The sequence below is a fragment of the Temnothorax longispinosus genome, chromosome 12, assembly GCF_030848805.1.
Source record: "Temnothorax longispinosus isolate EJ_2023e chromosome 12, Tlon_JGU_v1, whole genome shotgun sequence".
NCBI lineage: Eukaryota > Metazoa > Arthropoda > Insecta > Hymenoptera > Formicidae > Temnothorax > Temnothorax longispinosus.
In genome coordinates this window covers 182,193-205,667 of record NC_092369.1, presented here as the reverse complement: position 1 = coordinate 205,667, position 23,475 = coordinate 182,193, and the positions used below count along the sequence as shown (strand labels likewise).

General features: G+C 34.6%; 3 protein-coding genes across 5 annotated transcripts; 1 reads left to right on the top strand and 2 right to left on the bottom strand.

Moving 5' to 3' along the window:
- Positions 1 to 736: 736 nt before the first annotated feature.
- On the bottom strand, positions 737 to 7,455 carry LOC139822913 (uncharacterized). 3 transcript variants are annotated; one of them, XR_011734641.1, is made up of 4 exons: positions 7,032 to 7,455; positions 6,013 to 6,154; positions 4,653 to 5,921; positions 737 to 997 (listed from the first exon to the last, which is right to left on the bottom strand). XR_011734641.1 is itself a non-coding variant. In XM_071795101.1 (4 exons), exons 1-3 carry the CDS (start codon positions 6,152 to 6,154, stop codon positions 4,655 to 4,657), a joined length of 684 nt encoding a protein of 227 aa, XP_071651202.1. In that variant the 5' UTR covers positions 6,155 to 7,455; the 3' UTR covers positions 737 to 997; positions 4,653 to 4,654. The 3 variants fall into 3 exon arrangements, 2 of the variants coding, with proteins under 2 accessions (XP_071651202.1, XP_071651203.1); XM_071795101.1 differs by having other exon boundaries at positions 4,653 to 4,903; positions 5,629 to 5,921; positions 6,013 to 7,455; XM_071795102.1 differs by having other exon boundaries at positions 5,629 to 5,921; positions 6,013 to 7,455.
- Positions 7,456 to 8,177: 722 nt separating this feature from the next.
- On the top strand, positions 8,178 to 12,554 carry LOC139822860 (uncharacterized). Its single transcript, XM_071795004.1, has one exon. The coding sequence runs from the start codon at positions 8,608 to 8,610 to the stop codon at positions 12,166 to 12,168; it is 3,561 nt and encodes a 1,186-aa protein (XP_071651105.1). The 5' UTR covers positions 8,178 to 8,607; the 3' UTR covers positions 12,169 to 12,554.
- A 5,024-nt stretch (positions 12,555 to 17,578) lies between these two features.
- On the bottom strand, positions 17,579 to 18,612 carry LOC139823215 (venom protease-like). Its single transcript, XM_071795603.1, has 3 exons — positions 18,513 to 18,612; positions 17,939 to 18,174; positions 17,579 to 17,743 (listed from the first exon to the last, which is right to left on the bottom strand). Exons 1-3 carry the CDS (start codon positions 18,610 to 18,612, stop codon positions 17,579 to 17,581), a joined length of 501 nt encoding a protein of 166 aa, XP_071651704.1.
- Between the last annotated feature and the right edge of the window lie 4,863 nt (positions 18,613 to 23,475).

The following is a 23,475-nucleotide window of genomic DNA, read 5'->3' as shown; positions in this document are numbered from 1 at the left end:
TGGATCGTTAAATACGAATTTGACATCAAATTTTTAAAATTCAAAATGGCGGACCCCAAATGGCGGACATATTCAAAATTTTTCAAACGGGCGGATTTGATTGAAACTTGTTATTTGGGGGGTTTTTGGAGTCACTGATTATGAATCCGATGTCTGATTTTTAAAATTCAAAATGGCGGATCCAATATGGCGGACTGAATTCGTAAAAAGTTTTTTGCTCAAGCTGAAATTTGTCACTTGGGGGTTTTCAGGGTCGCTGATCACAAATATGACTTCAGATTTTCAAAATTTAAAATGGCGGATTTAATATGGCGGACCGAATTTGAATACATGCAAAACAGAGTCCCGACCAGTGATGGAAGGGACGCTTTTATTAGATCAAAACCAATCGGTGGCGCGCGGTCTCCGTGCGTCCACCGTTTCATTTGGTGACTCTGAATAACTTTGTGGTGATCGCACGGTCTTAGCACCGGCGACGCATTTTTCAAATGTCTGCCTTATCAACTGTCGATGGTAGGTTCTGCGCCTACCATGGTTGTAACGGGTAACGGGGAATCAGGGTTCGATTCCGGAGAGGGAGCCTGAGAAACGGCTACCACATCCAAGGAAGGCAGCAGGCGCGCAAATTACCCACTCCCGGCACGGGGAGGTAGTAAAAAAAAATAACGATATATATTGTAGGCTATTCGGTAACGGCGACTGTATGCTTGGCGGGGTGAACAGGAAAACACAAGGATTTCTCGAATACTCTATATATATATTTGTCCTCTGTACACTTAAACACGTCTTGACTCTACGACACTACGAGCTCTTCTGCACACGACCGAGACGACCGCAACGCAGACAATGACCGCACGTAAACGTGGCGCCCCGAGGCTCGCGCCACACGGGAGCTGCCCTCTAGAAGGGCGGGAGCACATCGCTCGTTCAAAGCCCAGCTTCTCATACTCCCTCCCTTTGTGCGAGCGATCTGTGTTCGTCTAATTTTCTTCTTTATCTGTAACATATCAAAAATCAGTTATCGAGTAAAATTGATCTCTAACTCTGTTCAAACTCTACATTCATTATATTGTCTCTTAGATATGCAAATGCTTCTAAAGGTAAAGGTTTTGTCATAATGCCAAGTCTGCCAAGTTCTCTTTGGTCTCAATCCATTCGACTTTCACCTTCCCTTGATCAACACACTGCTTGATAAAGTCTCCATGAGTGCCAGCCATATGTTTTCTGTTTCCAGTTTCTTCTCTTTCTTCTAAGTTTTTTTTTTTTTATTTCTTCTAAGTTATCATCAAACATTTTAAGTTTGTGACTTCCATCCTTCTTAGTGCAGTTTCCTGCTGCTCTGTTATCACACCAGATTGTTGCAGGCAAGAATGTTTTTCCAACAACATATCTGAGCGACTTGTCTAATGAGATTACTTCTTGACAGGCCTCACTCATTGCTAGATACTCTGCTTGACAGGTAGAGAGTGTGACATATGTCTGTTTATGACTTCTCCATGCTATCACATCTCCAAATATTTTGATTATATATCCTCCAGTGGATGTAGAATCAATGCAATCTCTGAAACTAGCGTCTGTCAGCGACTCTAACTCATCTGTTTTACCTTTAAACATCAATCCTCTATTTGCAGTTCCTCTAAGATATCTGAAGACTCTTTTTACATCTTGCCAGTCTTCTTCCGTGGGCTCTAATTGTCTTCTTGCTAAATAGTTTACTGCAAAGGCTATATCAGGTCGTGTAGCATTTGCCAGATACATTAAGCTTCCTATAGCTTCTCTATAAGGTACTCTTTTAGTTTCTTCTCTAATACTCTTTTCTTCTAATTTTCTGATCATTACTTGCAACCAACATATCATCTACATAAAGTAATACGATCACTATTTTGCCTTCTTTCCTCCACGTGAACAGGCATGGCTCATGTAGGTCGTTCTCTAATCCAAGTTTCTTAGCCTCTTCTGAAAATCTCTTATTCCATCTTTTCGGACTTATCTTCAATCCGTATAAAGCTCTATTCAATCTACACACCTTAGTCTTCTTGGTGTTTTCATCCAGTTCTACTCCCTCTGGAATTTCCATATATATTTCATCTTTTTCTTCTAGAACTCCATTTAAAAACGCAGTCTTAACATCTAGCTGACTAGCGTATAAGTTATATTTATTTATTATTGCTAATATAGATCTAACCAGTGACAGTCTTGAAACCGGTGCATATGTCTCTTTTAGATCATACACATTTTTGTCTTTACATCCTCTTATCACCAGTCTCGCTTTATATCTGGTTGATCCATCTGCTTCTAATTTCCTCTTAAATACCCATCTTGAATCTATTATATTAGGTCGTCTTCCATCTAATTTCTCTAATGGTCTATCGACAAGTTCCCACACTTGATTAGCATACATAGATTCAAGTTCCTCTTTGACTGCAATTTTCCAATTCTCTCTTTCGTTACTTGATATAGCTTCTTCATAAGTAACAGGCTCTCTATTTAACGATGCCATAAGGCATTGATGTAATTCATCTTCATTCTCTATATTCCGTTGAATGTTTTTCACATTAATATAATTAGCAAAGCTAACATCTTCTATTTTTCTCCGCACATCAGTGTCTCCATTATCTTCTAGTTTTCTTTTAGTTTTACTTCTAGTCATTGGAGCTTCACTTTCCTTTCGTGCGTCCTTCTGCTTCTGTTCGTCTAGTTGTGTTGTTTGTTTTCTCGGTCTACCTCTTTTCCTTTTCTCAGGAATCTCTAGTTTTTGTTCTCCCTTTTCCTCATCCTCTACAAATTCTTTCATCCAATTTTCATCTAAGTCTTTTCTTCTTCTATTTGACTGTTTTGATATACATTTTTATATGTTATCTTTTCATTAAATCTAATGTGTCGGGACTCTATAAATTTTCTTGTGCTTGGATGCCAGAGTATATATCCAGTGTCAGTATATCCTACCAACACACCTCTAATAGCTCTCTTGTCAAATTTCGACGTAGGCTTTGGTACTCTTGCATATCCAATGCATCCAAATCTCTTTATTTGCTCGAAATGACAACTTGTTTCTGATGAGAACTTCTTTAAGGGGATCTCATACTCTATAGTCTTATGTGGAGATCTGTTGTACGCATGCACAGCAGCGTCAACTGCCAACTCCCACATACTCTTTGGTAATCCCGAGTCGAACATATATGTTCTTATTTTCTCTTGCATCGTTCTGTTGAACCTTTCTGCAACTCCATTATGTTCCGGAGTGTACGGTGGTGCATATATGGCTTCTATATTTTCTCTTTTTAACACTTCTTTAAAAGCACCTCCCGTAAATTCCTTGCCTTGATCTGACTTCACATAGCATAGCTTTTCTTCTTTTCCTAGTAGATTTCTGGCGGATATTAGGTATTTCTCTAGAGCCTCTCCCGATTCATCTTTCGTCTTCAAGGAGTAAGCTTTCGCTAATCTAGAATAATCGTCTATAAAGGTTATTATAAACCTCTTTCGTCCTGGATAAGATGTAGGTTTTATTGGACCCATGATATCCGTATGTATCACTTGTAGTGGTCTCTGTGCTCTATTTCTGTTTTCTTTAAACGGCAATTTTGCCATCTTTGCCATTATACAGACTTCACACTCTAATATGGAGTTATCAAACTTAACTGTCTCTAATCTCTTTTCTACTTTTTGTAGCTGTCTTAAATAGTTTAACGACGCATGACCTAATCTAACATGCCATAACATCGCCTCATTTATTTTCTCTAATTTCTTTACTTTTTCAATTACTGAGCTTTCACACATTTCTTCTATATTCTCTAATGTTTGTATATCTTCTAACTTAATGACTTGATCGAGTTCAGCATTATTGTCTTCTATATTTTCGTTCACATTTGTGAGTTCTCCTTCATTCTCCCTCCCAATCGCAGAGCCAACATTGTCTCTTTCGTCTAATTCTCCCTCCGAAATTGATAATTCACTGGTCTGAATGTTTGCTTGCGATTGTTCAGGAAACTCACAATGTGGAACAATTTCTGCTCTACATCTATACACAGCACATTCTATACTTTCATTGTCTTCTATATTATTGTTTTTAACCTCAAATTGCATAATCCAATTTGGTTTCTCATAAATTCCTTCAAAAACAATTTTATTTGTTAGTTTATTGTGAACTTTAAATACTTTATCATCTAAATAAATACTGAACCCTGCATCAGCCAGCTTTCTTAAAGGTAGTAAATTTTCGGATACTTCCTTCGTTGCAATTACATTTGTTAATTTAATGACTTTCTTTTCTTTCTCATTTGTTAACAACAAAAGATCTCCTTTACCATCTATTGAAATGTCTGCAAGCTCATTCTTATTCGCGCATTTAATAACTCTATTATTACATTTTTCAAAGTTTGACAAAATTATATTCTTATTCACAATGTGATCTGTTGCACCCGAATCTACAATAAAATTGACTAGTTCTTTTGAACTATCTCTATCTTCTATTACTTTAGCCATGCATAATTTACCTTCTTTTGGTTTGCCTTCAATTGCTGTTTGCGATGGTATAGTTTTCTTGGCTGGTTGTATTTTGGTTACTTTCCCTTTATTATCTACTCTTTTGTTCCTCTTTGCGCAAATCTACCCTTTTTCTTTATATTTTATTAACGGTTTTATTTGTATACCTTTATCCTCTAAATCTGTTCGTCTGGGCTCCGGCATTAGGACAGCTATCACCCTTGTGTCCTCTAATCTCCTGGCAGTAATAACAGAACCAGGCCTCTGATCCCGCTAGTGGGCAGTCCTTCGCCATGTGACCCAATTTGTTGCATCGGTAGCACTTTACTTCTTTGTGCTCTTCTGCGGTAGCCCTCTGCACTCTAACTTCTAATTTCTCTAGCTTCTCTCTAACTTCACTCTTAGTCTCTGCCTCTAACTGCATCATGAAAGATTTTATTTCATCTACATTCATTTCTTTAAGATTAGTTTGTCTTCTAATTAAATCTACATTCCTCAGTTCCGGCACATTAATTGACACAGCTTGATACAATGCAGATCTCATTTCTTGTTCTGTGAGAGGTACCGCATCTTCGCATGATTCATATTCTCTAATTATTGAATCAAAGCGTTCGCAAAAATCACTTACTTTTTCGTCTTTTCTCATTTTAATTTGATAGAGTTTAGTTCGTACGATGCATGAGTAACGTTTACTTCACTCTTTTTATAACCTCTTAATTTCTTCAAAATTTCTTTTGGATCTTTCTCATGTAAAATCCTTTTATGATAATTTTCATCTAAATGATTGATTATTATATCTCTAACTAGACTTTTTCTCTTAGCAACTTTTAATTCGGAAAGATTTTCTGGACTTTCAATGTTTGAATCTATTACATCTAATAAATCGTTATTCATTAATTCGAATTTTAAATAATCCATCCAAAGATCAAAATTGGATTTTTGCGTCAGCTTATATTCTCTTCTAATATGCAACCTTTGACTGTTTAATTCTATCTCTAAAGCACTCTTAATTGTCTCTAAACTTCTATTTTTCTCGACTGAACAGATTGTTTCATCTAACTTTTTCTTTTTAAGCTCTACTTCTGATTCTTTAACCGTTTGTATACCGTTTTCTACTTTACTTTGTGTATTCTGTTTATTTACCTCTAAACGTCTAATCTTTAGTTTCTCTTTCTCTAAATTTACGTGGGCGACTTCTACCATGTTTTCCATCATGGAGGTTGCTTGGGTCATAACCTTGTCCAACATCTTCACTACCGATTCCATTTTATCAACCATCTTTTCTTGTTTCTCGTAAAGCATCTTTGTCCCTATAGGTAGTACAGGACGATTTTCAGCCCATTCTCTATTTACATATATGTTTTCTATTATTTTTGGTTTGCCACGTTTCGGGATTGCACCCTTTGCTTCAGTCTCCTTCTTGTTCTCTTTTTCTTCTAAACAAAATTTTTAAATTACTCTATCTCTGAATACACAAGTATATTATCCTTCTTGATTGTTTTATTTCAAAAAAAAATACTCTCTTACCTTCATCTTTATTTATTGTTTTATCACTACCTCTCTCTCTCTCTACCACTGTGACCACGCTGCTGTCACTATCGTAGTCAACCAGTGAATCCTGGTTTTCTTCCTCATCCATCGGAAGATTTTTCGTCTTATCTTCTTCCATCTAAATCGGGATTTAAATGTCAATTGAACATTAGCATTCCTCTTTTGACAAGATAAACCAACATTCATATTGACCGATAATAATTTACAATTTCTATCACTAGATCTCTTTCAGCGATAAAAATTTAATGCTTATGAGGCTATATAGAACGCACTGCAATTCACAATAACCCCAAAGCGAGAAAACCACGCGCCTCTGCAGGGCTATCCGCACGCGCACACCACTGTCCGTTGCGATCTCCAGCACTGCTGAAAAGATCTATGGGAGCTCGGGTTGATCACGCACGCGCACGGGGCCCATACAAATTTACGCGGCCTCCCTGTACAGTAATCAAGCTACACCGCACAGCTAGTCATGCTCAATTACCGACCCGATACATGTCGATTTTGAAAATTTATTCCATACACATGCCTGTATATATATATATATATATATGTGTGTTATGGCGTCGCATCGATGCTATGTTTTTCAAATCGATCATGCGTCAGCGCGTGCCCGGCAACGCGTCCCTCGCGCCAAAATAATGACTCACTTTTCACGATCGGACTTTCGCGCGCCAAAAAAATGACTCTCGCCGTTCACGATCGGACTTGCACAGGCACATCGCTTTTCCCGCCAGCTTGTTACCAAGCGGCATATATCTATCTCTTTCTATCTCACACATCTATCTCTTTCTATCTCACACATCTATCTCTTTATATCTCACACATCTATCTCTTTATACATCTATCTCTAATTCTCTTATTGTCACTGTTGCCTCTATTTCTATCTCTCAAGACATCTATCTCCTTCTAACAGCATTTATCGAACGAACGTTCTTATTTGCTGAGAATTCTCTCGTTTTGCTCGTCAGCAACGAGGAATATTATTTACTTACCCTCTAATCTTCTAGATTCTTCTAAATGCTTTTCGTCTTCCCGATGCCCTTCGCCGGCGTCTCACACACTTCGCGTTACACGTTCAACTTGATGTTTTTGTGCTTCGTTCTTCACGCAGGGGAATCGTGCCCTGGGCCCATAACCTGTAGGCTATTCGGTAACGGCGACTGTATGCTTGGCGGGGTGAACAGGAAAACACAAGGATTTCTCGAATACTCTATATATATATTTGTCCTCTGTACACTTAAACACGTCTTGACTCTACGACACTACGAGCTCTTCTGCACACGACCGAGACGACCGCAACGCAGACAATGACCGCACGTAAACGTGGCGCCCCGAGGCTCGCGCCACACGGGAGCTGCCCTCTAGAAGGGCGGGAGCACATCGCTCGTTCAAAGCCCAGCTTCTCATATATATATATATATATATATATATATATATATATATATATATATATAAGTTTTTATATGAAAAATTTTTTACCGGGCGCCCAACACTGGGGCAACTAATTTTCACAGTACATTTCTGAGGATGATGCATCACTGCTTTTAACGCGATGCGGACATTTCGGACCACACGCCGCACATGTTGATACAGCAGGCGCATGCGTCTCTCATAAGGGCCCCCGCACAATGAAAAATATAAGGAACAAGGAACCAATATTAGCGACTAGGACTAATTAAAAAATCACAGGAATGAAGAAGGTTGTAACATTGATACACGGCTTCCGATAAGTTAAAAATCTATTTCCCGTGTTATTTCCTGTTTCTGTTGCCTGTTTTTTATTGTGCATCCAGTTTTATTTCTGATTCCTTAGTCTTAATCGCTAATATTTGTTTCCTGTTCCTTATAGTTTTTATTGTGCGGGGGCTTTAAGGTCACAAGGAGATTATCGCTTCTGGTTGCTTCTTCACCGTTGTACAGGGTACAGTACGGCTGAGTACGGTCCTTTGACGAATTCGAGCACACTGCTAATTGATTGCTTCGTGAATCATCCGTTCGGAGTAAGCAAATTGGAGGTAACACGGGCCGCGCCGCGGTGCGAAGTTCGCAGAGGAGACCTTTACGAAACATTGTGCAATTGGTTGGAATTCGACAAGACTCAACTTAAATCTCGCCGATTGGAACATAGAGGTAACGAGCGATAATCAGTCAAGTGCGTGCGGGTGACGTTTGCGATTAGTTATCGTGCGCACAGTATCGAAATGCACACCGTATTTTTCGGCTGACGTCAAAACTGCCTTCGTGAAGCTGGCGAAAAGCGGCCTTCCGTTTTCTGTTCCGTTCACGCACTTCGCCTTGTTCCTGTTTCGCGCATTGTGTATTCGAGAACGGCGAATATTTCGAGTCATTCGCGGTAACTGTGTTGCGTTCTCCACAGAAAAATTCTTCAAGGAGTTCGACTAAACATTGATCTCACATCACTTTCGACTTTCGGATGATTGAACGAGATAAACAAGATCGTTGCTTGAATTTGCTCAAGACGGTATACGGTGACAATTTCACCGGATAACGCAAGAGGAAAAAAGTGAAGATTTTCGTTTCGTTTGCCCGTTTATCTTAAACGTCACGATGGACTACGAGATATCTCGCGACTTACAGATGCCTTATCTACAGGCGATTCAAAAGATACCGGGTGATACCGCTGGTGAGAAATGGAGTTGGATCGGAAGAATGACTTTACACCAGACCAGCGAAGATCTTGAGCAACTTCCACCGGAATTGCTACCTATACTGCGTGTGGAAACTGCTGTCAGAAAGAAGAGGCACGAGGATATAACGTCGGCGCTCAAATGTGAAGATTGGACGATAATAAATCGGGCTTTCAAGGCCTCCTGGTTCTTCGACAGCAGCTACAAGGAGATCGTCGATGTCTCGTATTTCTGCGAACGTCTGTTCCCTTACGTTTCCGTGAACACAAGAACGCGTATTGTGCTTACGCTTGCGCGTCGATTAACCGGTAAGAATCCAATTTTCGCGCAACAAATGTTTACAGCAGTATCATCTATTTACGGTATTCAAACCGCTTGCCCGTTGATCGTGGCTTGCGACGAGGCTTTCGTTTATAAAACGATCGTAGAAAAGGAACTCGTGCTGCCCGTAGACATTGTTAAAAAGATATTCCGCAATAATCCGGATTTGATAGTGCGTTTTCTCAAATTATTAAAACCCCGCGAATTAAACGCGACTAAGCGCACTCCTTTCGCGATCGGCATCGATAGATACAAGTCTTTCCTACCTAAATTAATAAAGAAGCGACTGGACGCTTTCGTGGAACTGTGCGAGATACACGAGACCGATCTGCCGAATATTGTTTTGAGTAAGACGTGTGCCGAGATATTTCTGAAAAAAGCTCAGCAACATCTGATAAAGAAACCGCTTTTGTACATTCGAATCTTACCACCTAAGAAGATCAAGGAGGATTTAATGGAAAATATATTTCCAGATTTGTTGCCCGCAGAAATTTTTTCCTTTGATACGGATAGCGTTCTCGATTACTTGAAGCATTACCCACGTGATAAGAAATACGATTTACTCAGTAAATCCTATAAAAGTAAATATCACGCTGATCTTCTCGATGAGAGGAAAAACGTGACGCCCGACTTATTACAATTATTACCTGCAGAGGAACGGATCAAACAGGCTAGGATCAACATCGAGAAACAGAAGTTATTATTAGAAGAGAATGATGAAGATATTAAAGATACGATGGATTACAAAGAAGCTTGGATTTGTTATTTATCTGTTAACGAAGCTATACCGGTTCTTAAGGAGAGAATAAATAAAACTCCAAATAAATCACACAGACTACATGGTTTGATTTTACAAATGATTTACGTTTGTAAGATTAACGAGGATGACGATGCGTTGTGCAATACCTTGACGTATTTCTTGAATAGACATAAAAACGAAAACTCTTGGCCCTCTTGGCTATTCAAACGAGTGTTTGATGAGCTCTTGCAAATATACGATGTACCTCATTTAAGCGAGAAGCAGATCTCTCTTGTACTTGACATTGTCCGATTGTTTTATATAAAAAATAAATTTGGACCGGACGATTTACTCGCAGCTATAATACATTTCAAACTTATACACAACATGCCAATTGAGGATTTGATTAACATGTTTTTAGGAGAAAACCAATGGGACGTAAACTTCAACATATTAAAAGAATATCCACAATATGAGAGACAATGCCTCGTAACTTTTGCAAATGTCCTTCAAAAAAAATCTATCAAAGATCTTCATGAAAAAACATACAACTTTTGTAGCTACGTTGTATCGATATATGATTTCAACGATAGATGTAAAAAATCGTGCATCAATATAGAAGAAATGACAATTCGAGATTATTCTTGGCTTATGGATGCTATTCTCGAAGCGATACGTTCCGATAAAGATACGCGAGATGTAGAAGACACATTGCAAAAAAAAGAACCGGAACTGTACCGTAGTTGGTTTCCTGAAGATATCGTGAATGTAACGTCAGGCGCAGCGCTCGCTTTATTGAATCGAGATTTACAAAATATACTGGACAATTGGGAAAAATACTTAGCCGAATGCATGAAGAACTGCCATATCAAAAGTGTACAACACTTCGTCAAGGCCACGCGTTGGTACAAAGACTTACCTACTAAATTTGCTGATCAGTGCATGAATTATATCTATGATAAGAATGCAGATGAAATATCGTCCAGCGTAGTTATTCTGGCCATTCTACTTCACGGTGATGTGGTGACAAAAATAATCGATTCTCTTATACCTACGGAAACAACGGTGGATACTAGTAATTACAAGATCGTGCAAAATTTACCATTGAGCGTGAGACTTTCTAATACGCCAGTACCTCTCAATCTTGTAGTTAGATTGTGTGAAGGGGATTACTTATCAACAGCTCTGATGACACTAACGAACGTATGTAAACGGACTGCTTTGCCAAAAGTGATGTCAATCGTGCAAAAGTTAATGAGTATGCGCGTGAGCACGCGAAAACATGGGGTCAGGCTGATGTGCTTAGTAGCTTCCGTGAGTGAACTCGCAGATTTTCTCCAGAAAACATGGGCGATTGAGAACCATCATTCAGTACGACAAGTTCTGTTCAAAGCGCTCCAGAATTTCTTCCTTACGAAGCCAAGTCCCGAAACTTGGTCCCTATATTGTCAAGCTATGTCGACGTTAAGTCTCCAGGACGAACTTTTGCTTTCGGAAATAATGTTATTTCCTGAGATTCCCAATGAATACATCTTGAAATACCTCGAGCTGTGGCTCAAAACGATAGGTGATCTTCAAGAACTGGGACTGGATGACCAAAAGACAAACAAATACATCGCCAATTGCTTGGCGACGCTCACCGCATCCGTTTTCTACCTGTTACCCGAAGAATTTACCGAGAATATACTTCGAAGATTTTTATTCCACATCAATACTAATGTATCCGAGGCAGCAAGACGCTTCACAATATCGTACATTTTACTAGACGATGGGGATAAAAATACCGCACGTATCAAAGTATTTGCCGATGTCTTCAACAAAGCAGTGACAACTTATTGGAACGTGCCGCATCCTAATAAATTACGCTTCTATCCGATTAACAATGCTGTGCGTTTATTTATAGACGATTTTATTGTCAGCTATGTTGATAAGTCTTGTTTCAATAAACCTGTTAACTCAGAGATCATCGATAATATGCAAACGATATTTTTATCTGTCTTATCACCTAGACAGGACGCGAGGTCTTATTTGCTGTTGGTGTACGCGAAGAAGTTGCAAGAATGCACATTAACCAAGACTTCCCTTGGCCTGAGACTCGGTCAACAGTTGCACGAATTAAGTGATGTCTTTTCGTCACTATTAGTTCCGTTTATGGCCAAGGTCCTCGAAGACTTCCTAAGATGCGTATATAAACATTCCGACTTGGAAGAAGTCAAGTTTAGTGTCATAGAAGGCCTCATTGAAGCTGGTAATACGGATTCCTGTTTTATGGCTGTGACAATGTTACCGTCGACAATCCAAACGAAACACCTGGCAAGATATGATCGACTCGTTGAAAAATTCCGAGAAATGGAGAAGCCTACTGTCACCATTTTATACGATCATTTAAACAAAACGGACTTAAAAACTGTTGATGATTAAATGAAGTGAAGAAACGAACAAATGATTTTATTGTTTTTATGTACGTATTTTTCGTGATAATATTTTACTATGATAATATTAACGCTTTATCATATAATTGATGATTGAATTATAAATGTACCTTTATATGTTAAAGTAAAATTATTAGTACTTGTTTTTTTTTTTTTTAATAGAATAATGTTTGAATTTTTATTGAATTCTCATTGAAATATTATTTTCTATTATTTTCGTGAGATATACGCCTAAAGTTTTTTTTTCTCTTGGCATACTATAATTTAGAATGTTTGTTGAGGTTATAGCGATTGTATGTGACTAAAAGCAATGCAAGTTATATATTAAATATCTTTTTAAACAGTTCAAATAAATATCGTGTTGCACAGCGTGTATCCACATTTGCTTTAATTATATATATATATATTTATATATATATACATATAATTTTATTATTAGTACATTTTTAAAGCAATCAAACAAATGATGGATGCATTCTTTGTAGAGTACAATGAAAGACTTTTTTTTTAAACTAATAATCCTCTAATATCTTTCCTAAAAAAACATTTTTATGAAATATACGGTTTAAAGATTTCAAAGGCAGTAACAAGTAATAGAAATTTTTCTACTCTAAAATGTGAAACTAATTTCAAATAAATTTAGACAATATTTATGTGTACTTGTTAGCATCAACAAATAATATTTATCGTTAGGTAAGTATATCAATGTAAAGTATTTTATTTTTACTAAAAATATAATTATCAAATTTTTTTAAAATTACCTATATAAAAAATCATTTATATTATTATCATTAATGTAAGAGGAAAGAGGCAAAAAGGAAAGACGGAAAAATAATAATTTAAATATAAGATAAGAGATACTTGATGTGCCGAGGTAATTTCGAATGTTTTTAAAAGTATTTAAAAATAGTTGCTGCAGTTGCATACAACCATAAGACTTGTTTCATTGACGCATGTATAGAATTGCGCCAGTACAAAACAACAGTCATTAATTTACGATATGTTTGTGTCATGTACAGGTCTAAATTATAAATATTAGTTGTTTTTATTATTTAATTATATTCCCAGATCCAGCAGCGCCAAGCTCTTTTACATTAAATATTTCTTTATTTTAATTAAATATTATATGTATATATATTAATTATCTTCTATTATATTGATGAGTTTAAAAATGTCTAATTTTTTTAACGTTTATCATATTTCCTCTTTATATTTATATTTGGCGTAATTCTCTGATTTTAACACTTTTTTGTGTGTGAAAAACATTTTTAACATTTTTAAAATTATGTAATGTTGAACAGATTATTATTTGCCTAAACATTTTTCTTATGGAAATCAGCATTATTTATGTTTACATGGTGACTTTCATGATATTCCTTGGTATGGCGAATGCTTACATTTTAAACTAATAAGTAATCATATGACAACTTAATTACACATGCGATATTACATTAATATCATCTATAATAGGGTGATATATATTTACATGTATTGTATTTAATTATTTTACAAATATTTGTATTATAATTTAAAATACTTTCTGTCATACTGAAGATTCCGCACGGTTCTTATGAAAATTAGATTTCGGTGAAATTGTCCGATACTTCCGCAATAGTACTGAAATAACGCCTTATAATTATTTTAACTTTTGAACGCTGATGGCGGCTAAGTGGTCGATTATTGTGAATTTTGTCCAATGAAACTTTTGATCAATCTCATTATCAGCATAAACTATTTCCGAAGTTTCAGCCAATTTCAGAAATCCGAAATCCGCCTATTTCCATAAGAATCGTGCGGATGAGTGCTTCAGATTGAAAAAAGACTAAGAGATAGACAGCCGAATGTTGTGAAATCATTATGTTATTTCTTTAAAAAAGAGGGCGTTGAGAAGGGAAATGTATGATATCACAGTCTAAGAGAATAAGAACAAACAATTTTGTACGATAATGAAAACTGCGTGCAAATAGATCAATTAACACTGACAGATTATACATATGCCTATGGATAAAACACTTGTCGACATAAATATACAGAAGGTGCAGACTCATGCATTTAGTAAAATATATAAATAGATAGCAAAAATTAATTAATTTTTTAATAGGAATTATATATAATGCCTTATAGCACATTAGTTATATATCGCGTTAAATCTGTCTTTTTTATATGTAATTTTATTTTACGTGTTTTATTTTAGTATTATTTCGAATTATTTTTAACATGAAAACTTCTTATAAGGAATGGTGTTGAATATGTTGCCCAATATTAAAATTCTTTTAACTTTTGTCACTTTCTTTAAGCAAAAATAATATCAATAAATATTATCCACATTTTCTTGTGCTATTAATCTATAGGATAGACAGAGATGAATCAGATCAATTTTTTGTTTTTCGGTAAAAAAGCAATAAAAAACAAATTTTATTATTTAATTTTATTATAGATCCTTAATCTTTATAACTTTAGCTTGGATTTCATGTATAATAAAATAATAATATAAACATGATATTTCTTATTGCACAACAAAAAAATAAAAAGAAGAGAATTATTCGATTCGTCCCGAAATTGGGGTGTGAAGCGAATAACTAGTTTAGGTCCAATAAAAATAAAAATAAACCAACAAATTCTTTGAAATAAATTACTTGCATTAAAAATACAAAAACTACTCTTTGAAAATTAACAAATTCTTTGAAATATACTACTTACATTAGACAAAAATAATTTATTTAACACAGAATTTAGAAGTAAATGGTCCTTTTTACCCTTTCTATTAGCACAGTTCTCGTGACATCATTCTTCACATTTGTTGTACTGAATCCAGTCTTTGGCCTGTATTCATAGTCAGATCTTATATTTAAAACCATCTTAAGCACAATCTTAAGATGTTATAAACCAATCACTGTGCGGTATTAGCATCTTAAAGCATTACTTAAGTTCTTGAAATAATTAAAAACGGACTATATGAATACGAGCCTTCGACAGATGGATGGACGAATTTTTCATTGCAATAGATGTAATGCCAGTCCCTGAAACCTTATAGCAATCAACAACTCAATACAAAGTCATTTTTCCAGACTTTACTTTCTGCATAGCCTCGTTCATTGTTTCTTGAGACCACGACTCATTAGTTGATTTATGATTGTACATGCAAACTATCTAGGAATCGAAAAAAAACACACTTTTGTTGTAATAGCTATAAAATGTCGAAAAATTTCATGATTTGAATCACCCCGAAAAAGATGATCCGATTAACCCCGTATGTCGACTTCATAAAGTACATTTATTTTCTCCAAACTATCTTAACAATATTATTTAAACTACTTACTAGACTAATTCAGCTTACTATACACTGTAAAAATTTTTATAATTTGCATAAGTTTGAATATATATTTTCGTTACAAAGTCACAAGATTGAGATTGTAATTTTACATTAGCGTCAAAATTTCTTCGTTTACTTACGATCTCTACGCTTCTATCATCGACTGATACTAATAGCGAATTCGGGCGCTTGCACTAGTGCACACTAAGTGCGCACTAAGGCTTCTTCTTAATCAATTGTTATATTTACAGATCATCTTAAATACTTCTTAGTGTATAAAATGATTTGTACAGCATTCATATAGATATTACAGATTGTTTTATTGGCAAAAAGTTTTTAAATGTGTATTTAAGCGACTTTAAATATAAGAATAGATTATAAACAAGCCTTAGTGCGCACTCAGTGTGCACTAGTGCAAGCGCCCGAATTTGCTATAAATTACACGCAATACAGAGCTGTTGTCTATTGTTTCCGGTGCGGGGAAAACGCACGGAAGTAATTGGTACGATAAAACAGCTTATTTGAAACATAACACTGACGCAAACTGTCTTAAAGCTTTATATTGATCCGATTCGCCCTGTGATCTGTTTCGCGCGCCTCGGTCTATCCTATATATTATTATTTATTTTAAGACTTCAATTTTCAGACATTTTTTAGAATTAATTCTTGCGTCAGTTAGTTAAAATGAACTAATAAGAAGTATTCTACTCTACGATTTCGACATTTAAAACGATCATGTTGCTAATACCAAGTGACACTAATTACAGCGTGAATCAAGAAAATTGCAATGCAATCTTGTTCTGCTAAGTTTTCTAAAAGAAAGTATTCAACAATACTTCACATTATGATGCAATAACTATTAAGTATTATTTTCACAATGTTTCTTTCTTACTGAACAATTTATATTGTGTTATATAAAAAAATTAACGCTTGATCTTTTTGTTATTTCTTTAATCACATTTTGTTATTTTTTTAACTATGCATATAATATGGAAGTTTATATTTGCAACTTCAATGAGTACCTAATGAATATAAATATATAAAATTCAATGTATTGTAATATAAGATATGCAATTGAAAAAAATAAAGAAACAGGCAACATTGACTACCGGCTTGTGTAGGTAAACGGCGAATAGAAATATTCATTGCTCTTGAAAATGTGAAGAAAGTATACAAATAATTAAATATAATAAATTTTTTATTTTTAAAAGCATTGCGATACTGTAATCTGTCAGCTTTTAAAAGTAAAGAATTTCGTATTTAAAAATTAATAGTCAATAGGACACAAGAATGGTCTATTAGCTCCAGTATATGTATGTCTCTTGTGGATTAAACATTTATTTTTCATTTGGCCTTGTGTCGTATAAGGTCGAAGAACGTAGAGACATGCGGGTCTGTTTAATAAGGTAAACAAATTAATATTATCATACTTTCAACTGATTTTTGTGCATCTGGTCAAATATACCATTGATACGAACGTGAAAACGAGTTTCCCTGAATTGCACAATAAGAAAAACATCGATAAACCCTCCAAATTGAGATTAGAAGTTTAATATAAGAGTATATATAGTGTATATGACGATTCGTGCGTATGTGTGCGTGCAATGTAGGTGCTATCCTTGTCTATATTCTTGTCTATACAAGGACAGATATAGATCGATAACATAGAAAATGGTAATTTTGTCGGTTATACAAACGGCTCCAGCATCACCATGGTCAATATGATAATTTTCAAATCTGTATATGATCAAATTTTTATATATTTCAATATCAGCAAAACTATTCTTTCCGTACATATATAATTTTGAAAGTACATTTTATATTGTGTTTCATAACGAGCAAAATTATTGTTTATGAAAAAAGCAAATTTTAATACCGGCTTATCAATATACCGACTGATAAGTTTAAATTATCGATTATATCAATGATATTAAATAATTAAATGTGTAATATCCGTATGAAAAAATTGGTATTAAAATGTACATTTAATGCATGTACATTTTTCATAAGGAATTGTGATCATTATAAGACTATATACACGATACATTTAAATTATAGCTCATACGGATAATATTATATTTATGCACTAATATCGCTTCATGACTTCGAGAATCCAGTCTATATATGAAGAAACCTTAGTATACACTCGAAATAAGTTGTCAGGACAAGATTGGTCTTCGTAACTCATCATAATACCTATTTGAAAGTCCTGGCCATTTTTTCTTACGATGAGAGGATCATTGCTGTTTGTCTAAAAATAAAATATTATATAACAAATATTAAATAACAGTTACAAAAAGAGAGAAAGTTTCGAATTTTATTTATTAAAGCTGACTAAAACGATATAATATGATGTATAATGCTGCGCGTTAGAATATTGCACACTTGTAATTTTTGTAGTATATTATCATAAACAATAACTTTATTATTTGTGATTATGTTTTACCTCGGGACAAGCAAATTGTCCCAATTCTGCGGCCGTGCAAATGTGGTTGCTGTTGATGGGCCAGTATTGCCTGCATACATTATTTTCTATAATCGGCAACGTGGCGTACTTAAGTTTCATCGTCTCCATCGTACCTTCTCTAGTCGTGTTCTTTTTTCTCCAACCGACCACATAAGCATCTTTGGTCACAAAACGTATACTCTCGTAATATACGATTTTTATTGGCTGAATATTATCTAATAATAGAGAAATATTATATTTAACTAATAATTTCTTAAAATCAATATTAAGGCATGATATACATTTGTAATACTTTTTCAGTAGTTCTATAATTTGTGATATTTCTTTAGTATGCATTAAAGTATATATATCAAAGATTATAAAAGAAGCTGTACGTAGATATACAATACAATTTTTGATTTCCACGAGTCTCTGTGGACATTTATAATTCACCTTATTATTCAAATCGTTATTAACTTTCCGCATATTTTCCATAAAATAATTAAATACTGCCGACATATAAATAAGCGCAAAAGGAAGAAGAAAGAGGAATATTAATTTAAAATGTACTTACTGGAAAAGGGAATATCTTGTGGCATATAGAGTAAGGCAATATCATTGTTCATTGGCGCGTATTGCGGATGTTTAAACGCTTGAGTCACAATCATCGACATACCATCGAGAGGTCGAGGAATACTCTGTTCAATGCCAAACTCGTCAACGTCGAAATATACGAAAAATATTCCAGGGTTTTTTCCGACACAATGGGCGGCTATGAGAACCCATCTTTTGGATAAGATCGTGCCGGCGCACGATCTAAAGTTTACATCGCCCAAGATATGTTGCACTTCTACCATGTATGGAAAGCTTGGGAACTTTAACGCAGTTGTGGATCCTTCCGTTACGTTAGTTATTGCTTCATCTATTTAAGAAAAATTTCAGTGTAGCAAAAAATGATTATATATTGTTAGCTTAATTTTTTGGTAATCATTTAGAATAGGGCCTTTTCCGAATTTGGATATTTTTTTGCGGCTTTCTTGGTACAAATCTTTGTTGTGACTCTGACAGTGATAATTAATCGGGGGAAACCGAAAAATATGTACCATACCTATTTTTTTACTTATTTTTTATCTATTTCTTCCGACGTGGCTTTCCAGATCTTCCGACGTTATAAATATATAGTAGCTCTTAAAAAGACCGATTTTGGTCCTGAAAAGAACCGGTAGTAATTTGTGAATCATGTCTATTTTGTTTCGCCATTTTGGTGTCAAACAGTTTGTGTCAATATTAAAGGAAGTAATTTACCGATATGTGTGTATAGACAGTACACGCATGTAGGCGAAGGTCAGTGGGGGTAGATCTCGGTTTGCGTGGAAAGTTGAAAACCCGAAAAATTATGACGTGGAAAGTACAATGCTGTCCAGAGAAATATCTATGCAAACTGAGGTCCACTCCCATTTACCCCCGCCTGCATGTGTACTTTCAAGTAAAAGAAAATTGAACGTTGAACGTTTGTGTGGAAAGTTGAACGATACTAAAAAAAAATAGATTAAAAAATAGGTAGGGTACATATTTTTCGGGCTCCCCCGATTGATTATCACTGTCAGAGTCACAATAAAGATTTTTACCAAGAGAGCCGCAATAAAATATCAAAATTCGGAAAAAGCCTTATTCTAAATAATTACCAAATTAACTAAAACTTTTTTGATTTTTGTTTTGTCTTACCGTTATTTGCATCAAGAACGATAGCATCGATGGGATTGTCGAATGTGACGTTTCCAGATTTGCTTCCCAAATGCAGACTTTGAGTATATTGACATATTGACAAACAGAGTACAATGCACAGTAATACCTTCGTACTTAGCGGACTCATGATAGACTGTTCCGCGTGCCGTCCCTGCAAATTTCTCATTATTATGCAGTTGCGTCGATATTCAGGCAATAATGACGACAATAACGACGAATAAAATTTACGTCTTTGTGATAGATATTAGATGTAAAAACTTTACAAATACTGCATGTATAATAAATATATTGTACATACCATATTATTGCATGAAAGACACTATAGCATGTGCACATTATTTTTGATTATTTATGATTGAAGCAATTATATTATACGTGTCTTTATTAAAGGTATTTTTTATGGCCCTTGTATTGTCCATATTGTGGTAAAAATCGGGACTTTTGATTATTTATGTATTAAAATTCGAGACACGAAGCGCAAAGAATTTTAGTCCTTTTTCCCCCGAAAATTTAAGCATTAGTAATTAATCTTTATTTTAACTTTTACAAGTTTTTTGAAATTCTATTAATATTGTTCATTTTTGGTTGATTGTCGGTAGTTGATGAATGCACGCAGTGCGGGAATATCTCATTCCTGCACGGGTTCGAGTGGGGAATTTCTCGCGTGGGAAATTGGCTATTTGTCGCACAGATGGCGCGCGCGGAATGGAACACTTTCCACGCACGTGTGATATAATAGTTGTTTGTGTAACAAGTGCGGTAATCGCCTTCGGCTTGTGCGTCCACTCCGCACGTCCAATTTTCAACTTAACACACGTTTTACACACCCTATTTTATATTACAAGTGCGTGGAAAGTGGCCCATTACGCGCGTGTCACGCGCGTAATGTGCCACTTTCCACGCACGTGTGATGTAAAAATAATTAATTTTAGATTTTCAAATTCTCGCCGAAGACAATTTGATCTCCAAATGATGTCATTTTATTTGTTCGATGGGTCATTATCAGAGCTGTTTAAGATACAAATACGTCATTGCTTGCTCAGAAGTACCTGTATACTAAAAAATAAAAAAGCAGTGTGTATGTAAATATTCTATTTAAATAAAAATTTAAGTATTAATAAAAGCAACTATATTCAATCAATTTTGTGAATACGCAATTTTATTTAAAATATATACAATTTTAGAAGTACAGAATTACTAAAAAAAAGTTGCCGAATTATATTTAGTGAAAGATTAAATCTATATTTTTCTTTAAAAAAATTTTTGTATATAAAAAAACAGAAAAGTAATTCCATAAAGTTAAATTTTTCTTAAATTCTTCATGTATACCCGGGAAAAAAACCTCTTATTTATTTATATTAGTTTATATTAGTTTATATTAGTAGATGTATGATTATTATATATGATCAAATTGTGCAAATTAGAAATTTGCACTTGGCTTCCTCATAGAGGAAGTGATGTCTTAAGATGCTAATACGGCCCTCTGATTGGCTGATAACGCTTTAAGACTATACTTACACTGTTGGAAAATTTTTTCAAGTTTGTTAAAAAAGGTCCTTGTTAAAATTTTTGTGTAAAATAATCAACACATACATGTGTAAAAATAACATATGCCTGCTATGTTAATTGAGCTTAACAAATTTAAAATGTAAAATTATTAAAATAAAGAATATATTAAAGTAACACAATTTGAACGTATTTATTAAATGTGTTAAAATTTACAGAAAAAGAATGTTGATTTTACTCTATAACAGAAGTGGAAATAAAAATTTATAGAAAAAGAGTGTTGATTTTATCTTACGATCTTAACTTTAACATAAAAGTTATGTTAATTGTACACATAATTAACGTCAAATTACGATCAGAATTACATTTCTTTTCTGTTGAAATATTTTAACATAGTATCGGTGTCACCATTTAACACATCCATATTATGTTAAATTAACACAAAAATTTGAGTGGACCGTTTTGGACGCGATTTATGTTATATTTAACACAAATTTTCCAACAGTGTAAGACGATCTTGGATATAAGACCCGACTATGAATACCGGCCTAGATCGATATCTCTAAATTTGCGGAAGTTAAAGCAATCACGGACATTTCTAAAAAAAATTTAAATTTTTTTTAAAAAAAGAACCCCTTTACCGATTATCACCAAATTCAATACCAACTTTTTTTGAATGATACTTTATCAATTAAAAAAAAACATTCCAATATCTCAAAAATTACGGAAGTTATACTACAAACAAAAAAAAAGATAATTCAACACTAACCTACCTTTAATGATACTCTACGATTTTTCGACGTTTTCAAACATAAGCAACACATTGGCATCGAAAACTCAAAAAACAATTTTTACTTCGGTCTTTTCTACTCTTATTTCATATATAATTCTTTTAAATTCGGTTGATTAGTTTTATATGCGAGCTTTATATGCTCTAGCTTTATATGCGAGCAAAATTATGAACCTTATTTGATCGCGTATAAAGCTGGATCTAATCAACCAAATCTTAAAAAATTATATATGAAATAGGGGTAGAAAAGACTGAAAAATATAATAAAATTAGAAATAGATCAATATCTCCTTTGCGGAAGTTAGAGCAACCATGGACATTTAAAAAAAAATTCAAAATTTAAATTTAAAAAAAGAACCCCTTGATTATTGATTATTAGCAATTTTTATTAATTCTATTATATTCTTCAGTTTTTTCTACTCTTATTTCATATAAAATTCGTTAAGATTTGGTTGATTAGTTCTGGATTTATAGAAATTTCAGTAAATTTGGCACATACACACATACACACACATACATACATACAGACATTTTTTTAAATTACAATTTTTCGACGTTTTAGAACATTCTGAACACCTTCAGAAAAACAAAAAAAATTTGAATTACTGAATTACTGAATTACAATAAAAAGAAAGCTATCCACGAATTCATCAAGGATATCGAGGGCAACACTAAACGCCACAACATAAAAAACCTCACCAAAATACGTAATTTTGTTATTCCACAATTTCACAATTTCTTACACACGAATCCACCTAATGACACAATCAGCAATAGATTAATTTCAATGCATAAAACGACCCAGCGGTTTTGCACTGAAAATAACGACATTATTTTCACCAGGAGTGACAAAGGAAACGTCACAGTAGCCCTAAATAAAAACATTTATATACAAAAAATGGAAAATATACTAAACGATACTAGTACATACAAGGTGGTCACAAAAAACCCGTCCAAACAAATTGACAATAAATTAAATAACCTGTTGAAATTGTGGCATTAGAAGGAATACATTTCTAAACAAGATTTATTCAGACTCCAATCTAGCGATTCTCTCCTACCAAAAGCCTATGGTCTCCCGAAGATTCATAAAGAAAATCACCCCTTTAGAATCATAGTCTCTTCAGTAAACACGGCTTTATATGTCTTCGCAAGATATCTGCACGATATAATCGCGGAAAGCATTCCTCATGCGGTTGGTCACGTAAATAATAGCTTCGATCTATACAAAGAACTCTTTAACAAAAAAATCTCCAGTTCGGATGTTTTAATCTCACTAGATGTAACGTCACTGTTCACCAACATTCCTTTGGATTTTGTAATCAGGGGGGTCGGCAACCGTTGGGGATACATAAGCGAAAAAACAAGAATACCGAAAAAAGAATTTCTATTAGCTCTTGAGTTTGTATTGACATCTACATACTTCACTTTTAACAACGTGATATACAGACAAACCTACGGCGCACCAATGGGATCGCCACTATCCCCGATAGTT

Bases quoted from the DNA above. Each gene is read 5' to 3' on its own strand.
- LOC139822913 (XM_071795101.1), bottom strand. From the start codon at position 6,154: ATGGAAGAAGATAAGACGAAAAATCTTCCGATGGATGAGGAAGAAAAC. The intron at 5,922-6,012 runs GTAAGAGAGTAT...AATTTTGTTTAG, and splicing joins AACAATAAATAAAGATGAAG to AAGAAAAAGAGAACAAGAAG. The intron at 4,904-5,628 runs GTAAATAAACAG...TTCATGATGCAG, and splicing joins TAAAGATTAGACGTTTAGAG to TTAGAGGCAGAGACTAAGAG.
- LOC139822860 (XM_071795004.1), top strand. From the start codon at position 8,608: ATGGACTACGAGATATCTCGCGACTTACAGATGCCTTATCTACAGGCG.
- LOC139823215 (XM_071795603.1), bottom strand. From the start codon at position 18,612: ATGTCGATGATTGTGACTCAAGCGTTTAAACATCCGCAATACGCGCCA. The intron at 18,175-18,512 runs GTAAGTACATTT...CTCTATTATTAG, and splicing joins ACAAGATATTCCCTTTTCCA to ATAATATTCAGCCAATAAAA. The intron at 17,744-17,938 runs GTAAAACATAAT...TTTTATTTTTAG, and splicing joins GACAATTTGCTTGTCCCGAG to ACAAACAGCAATGATCCTCT.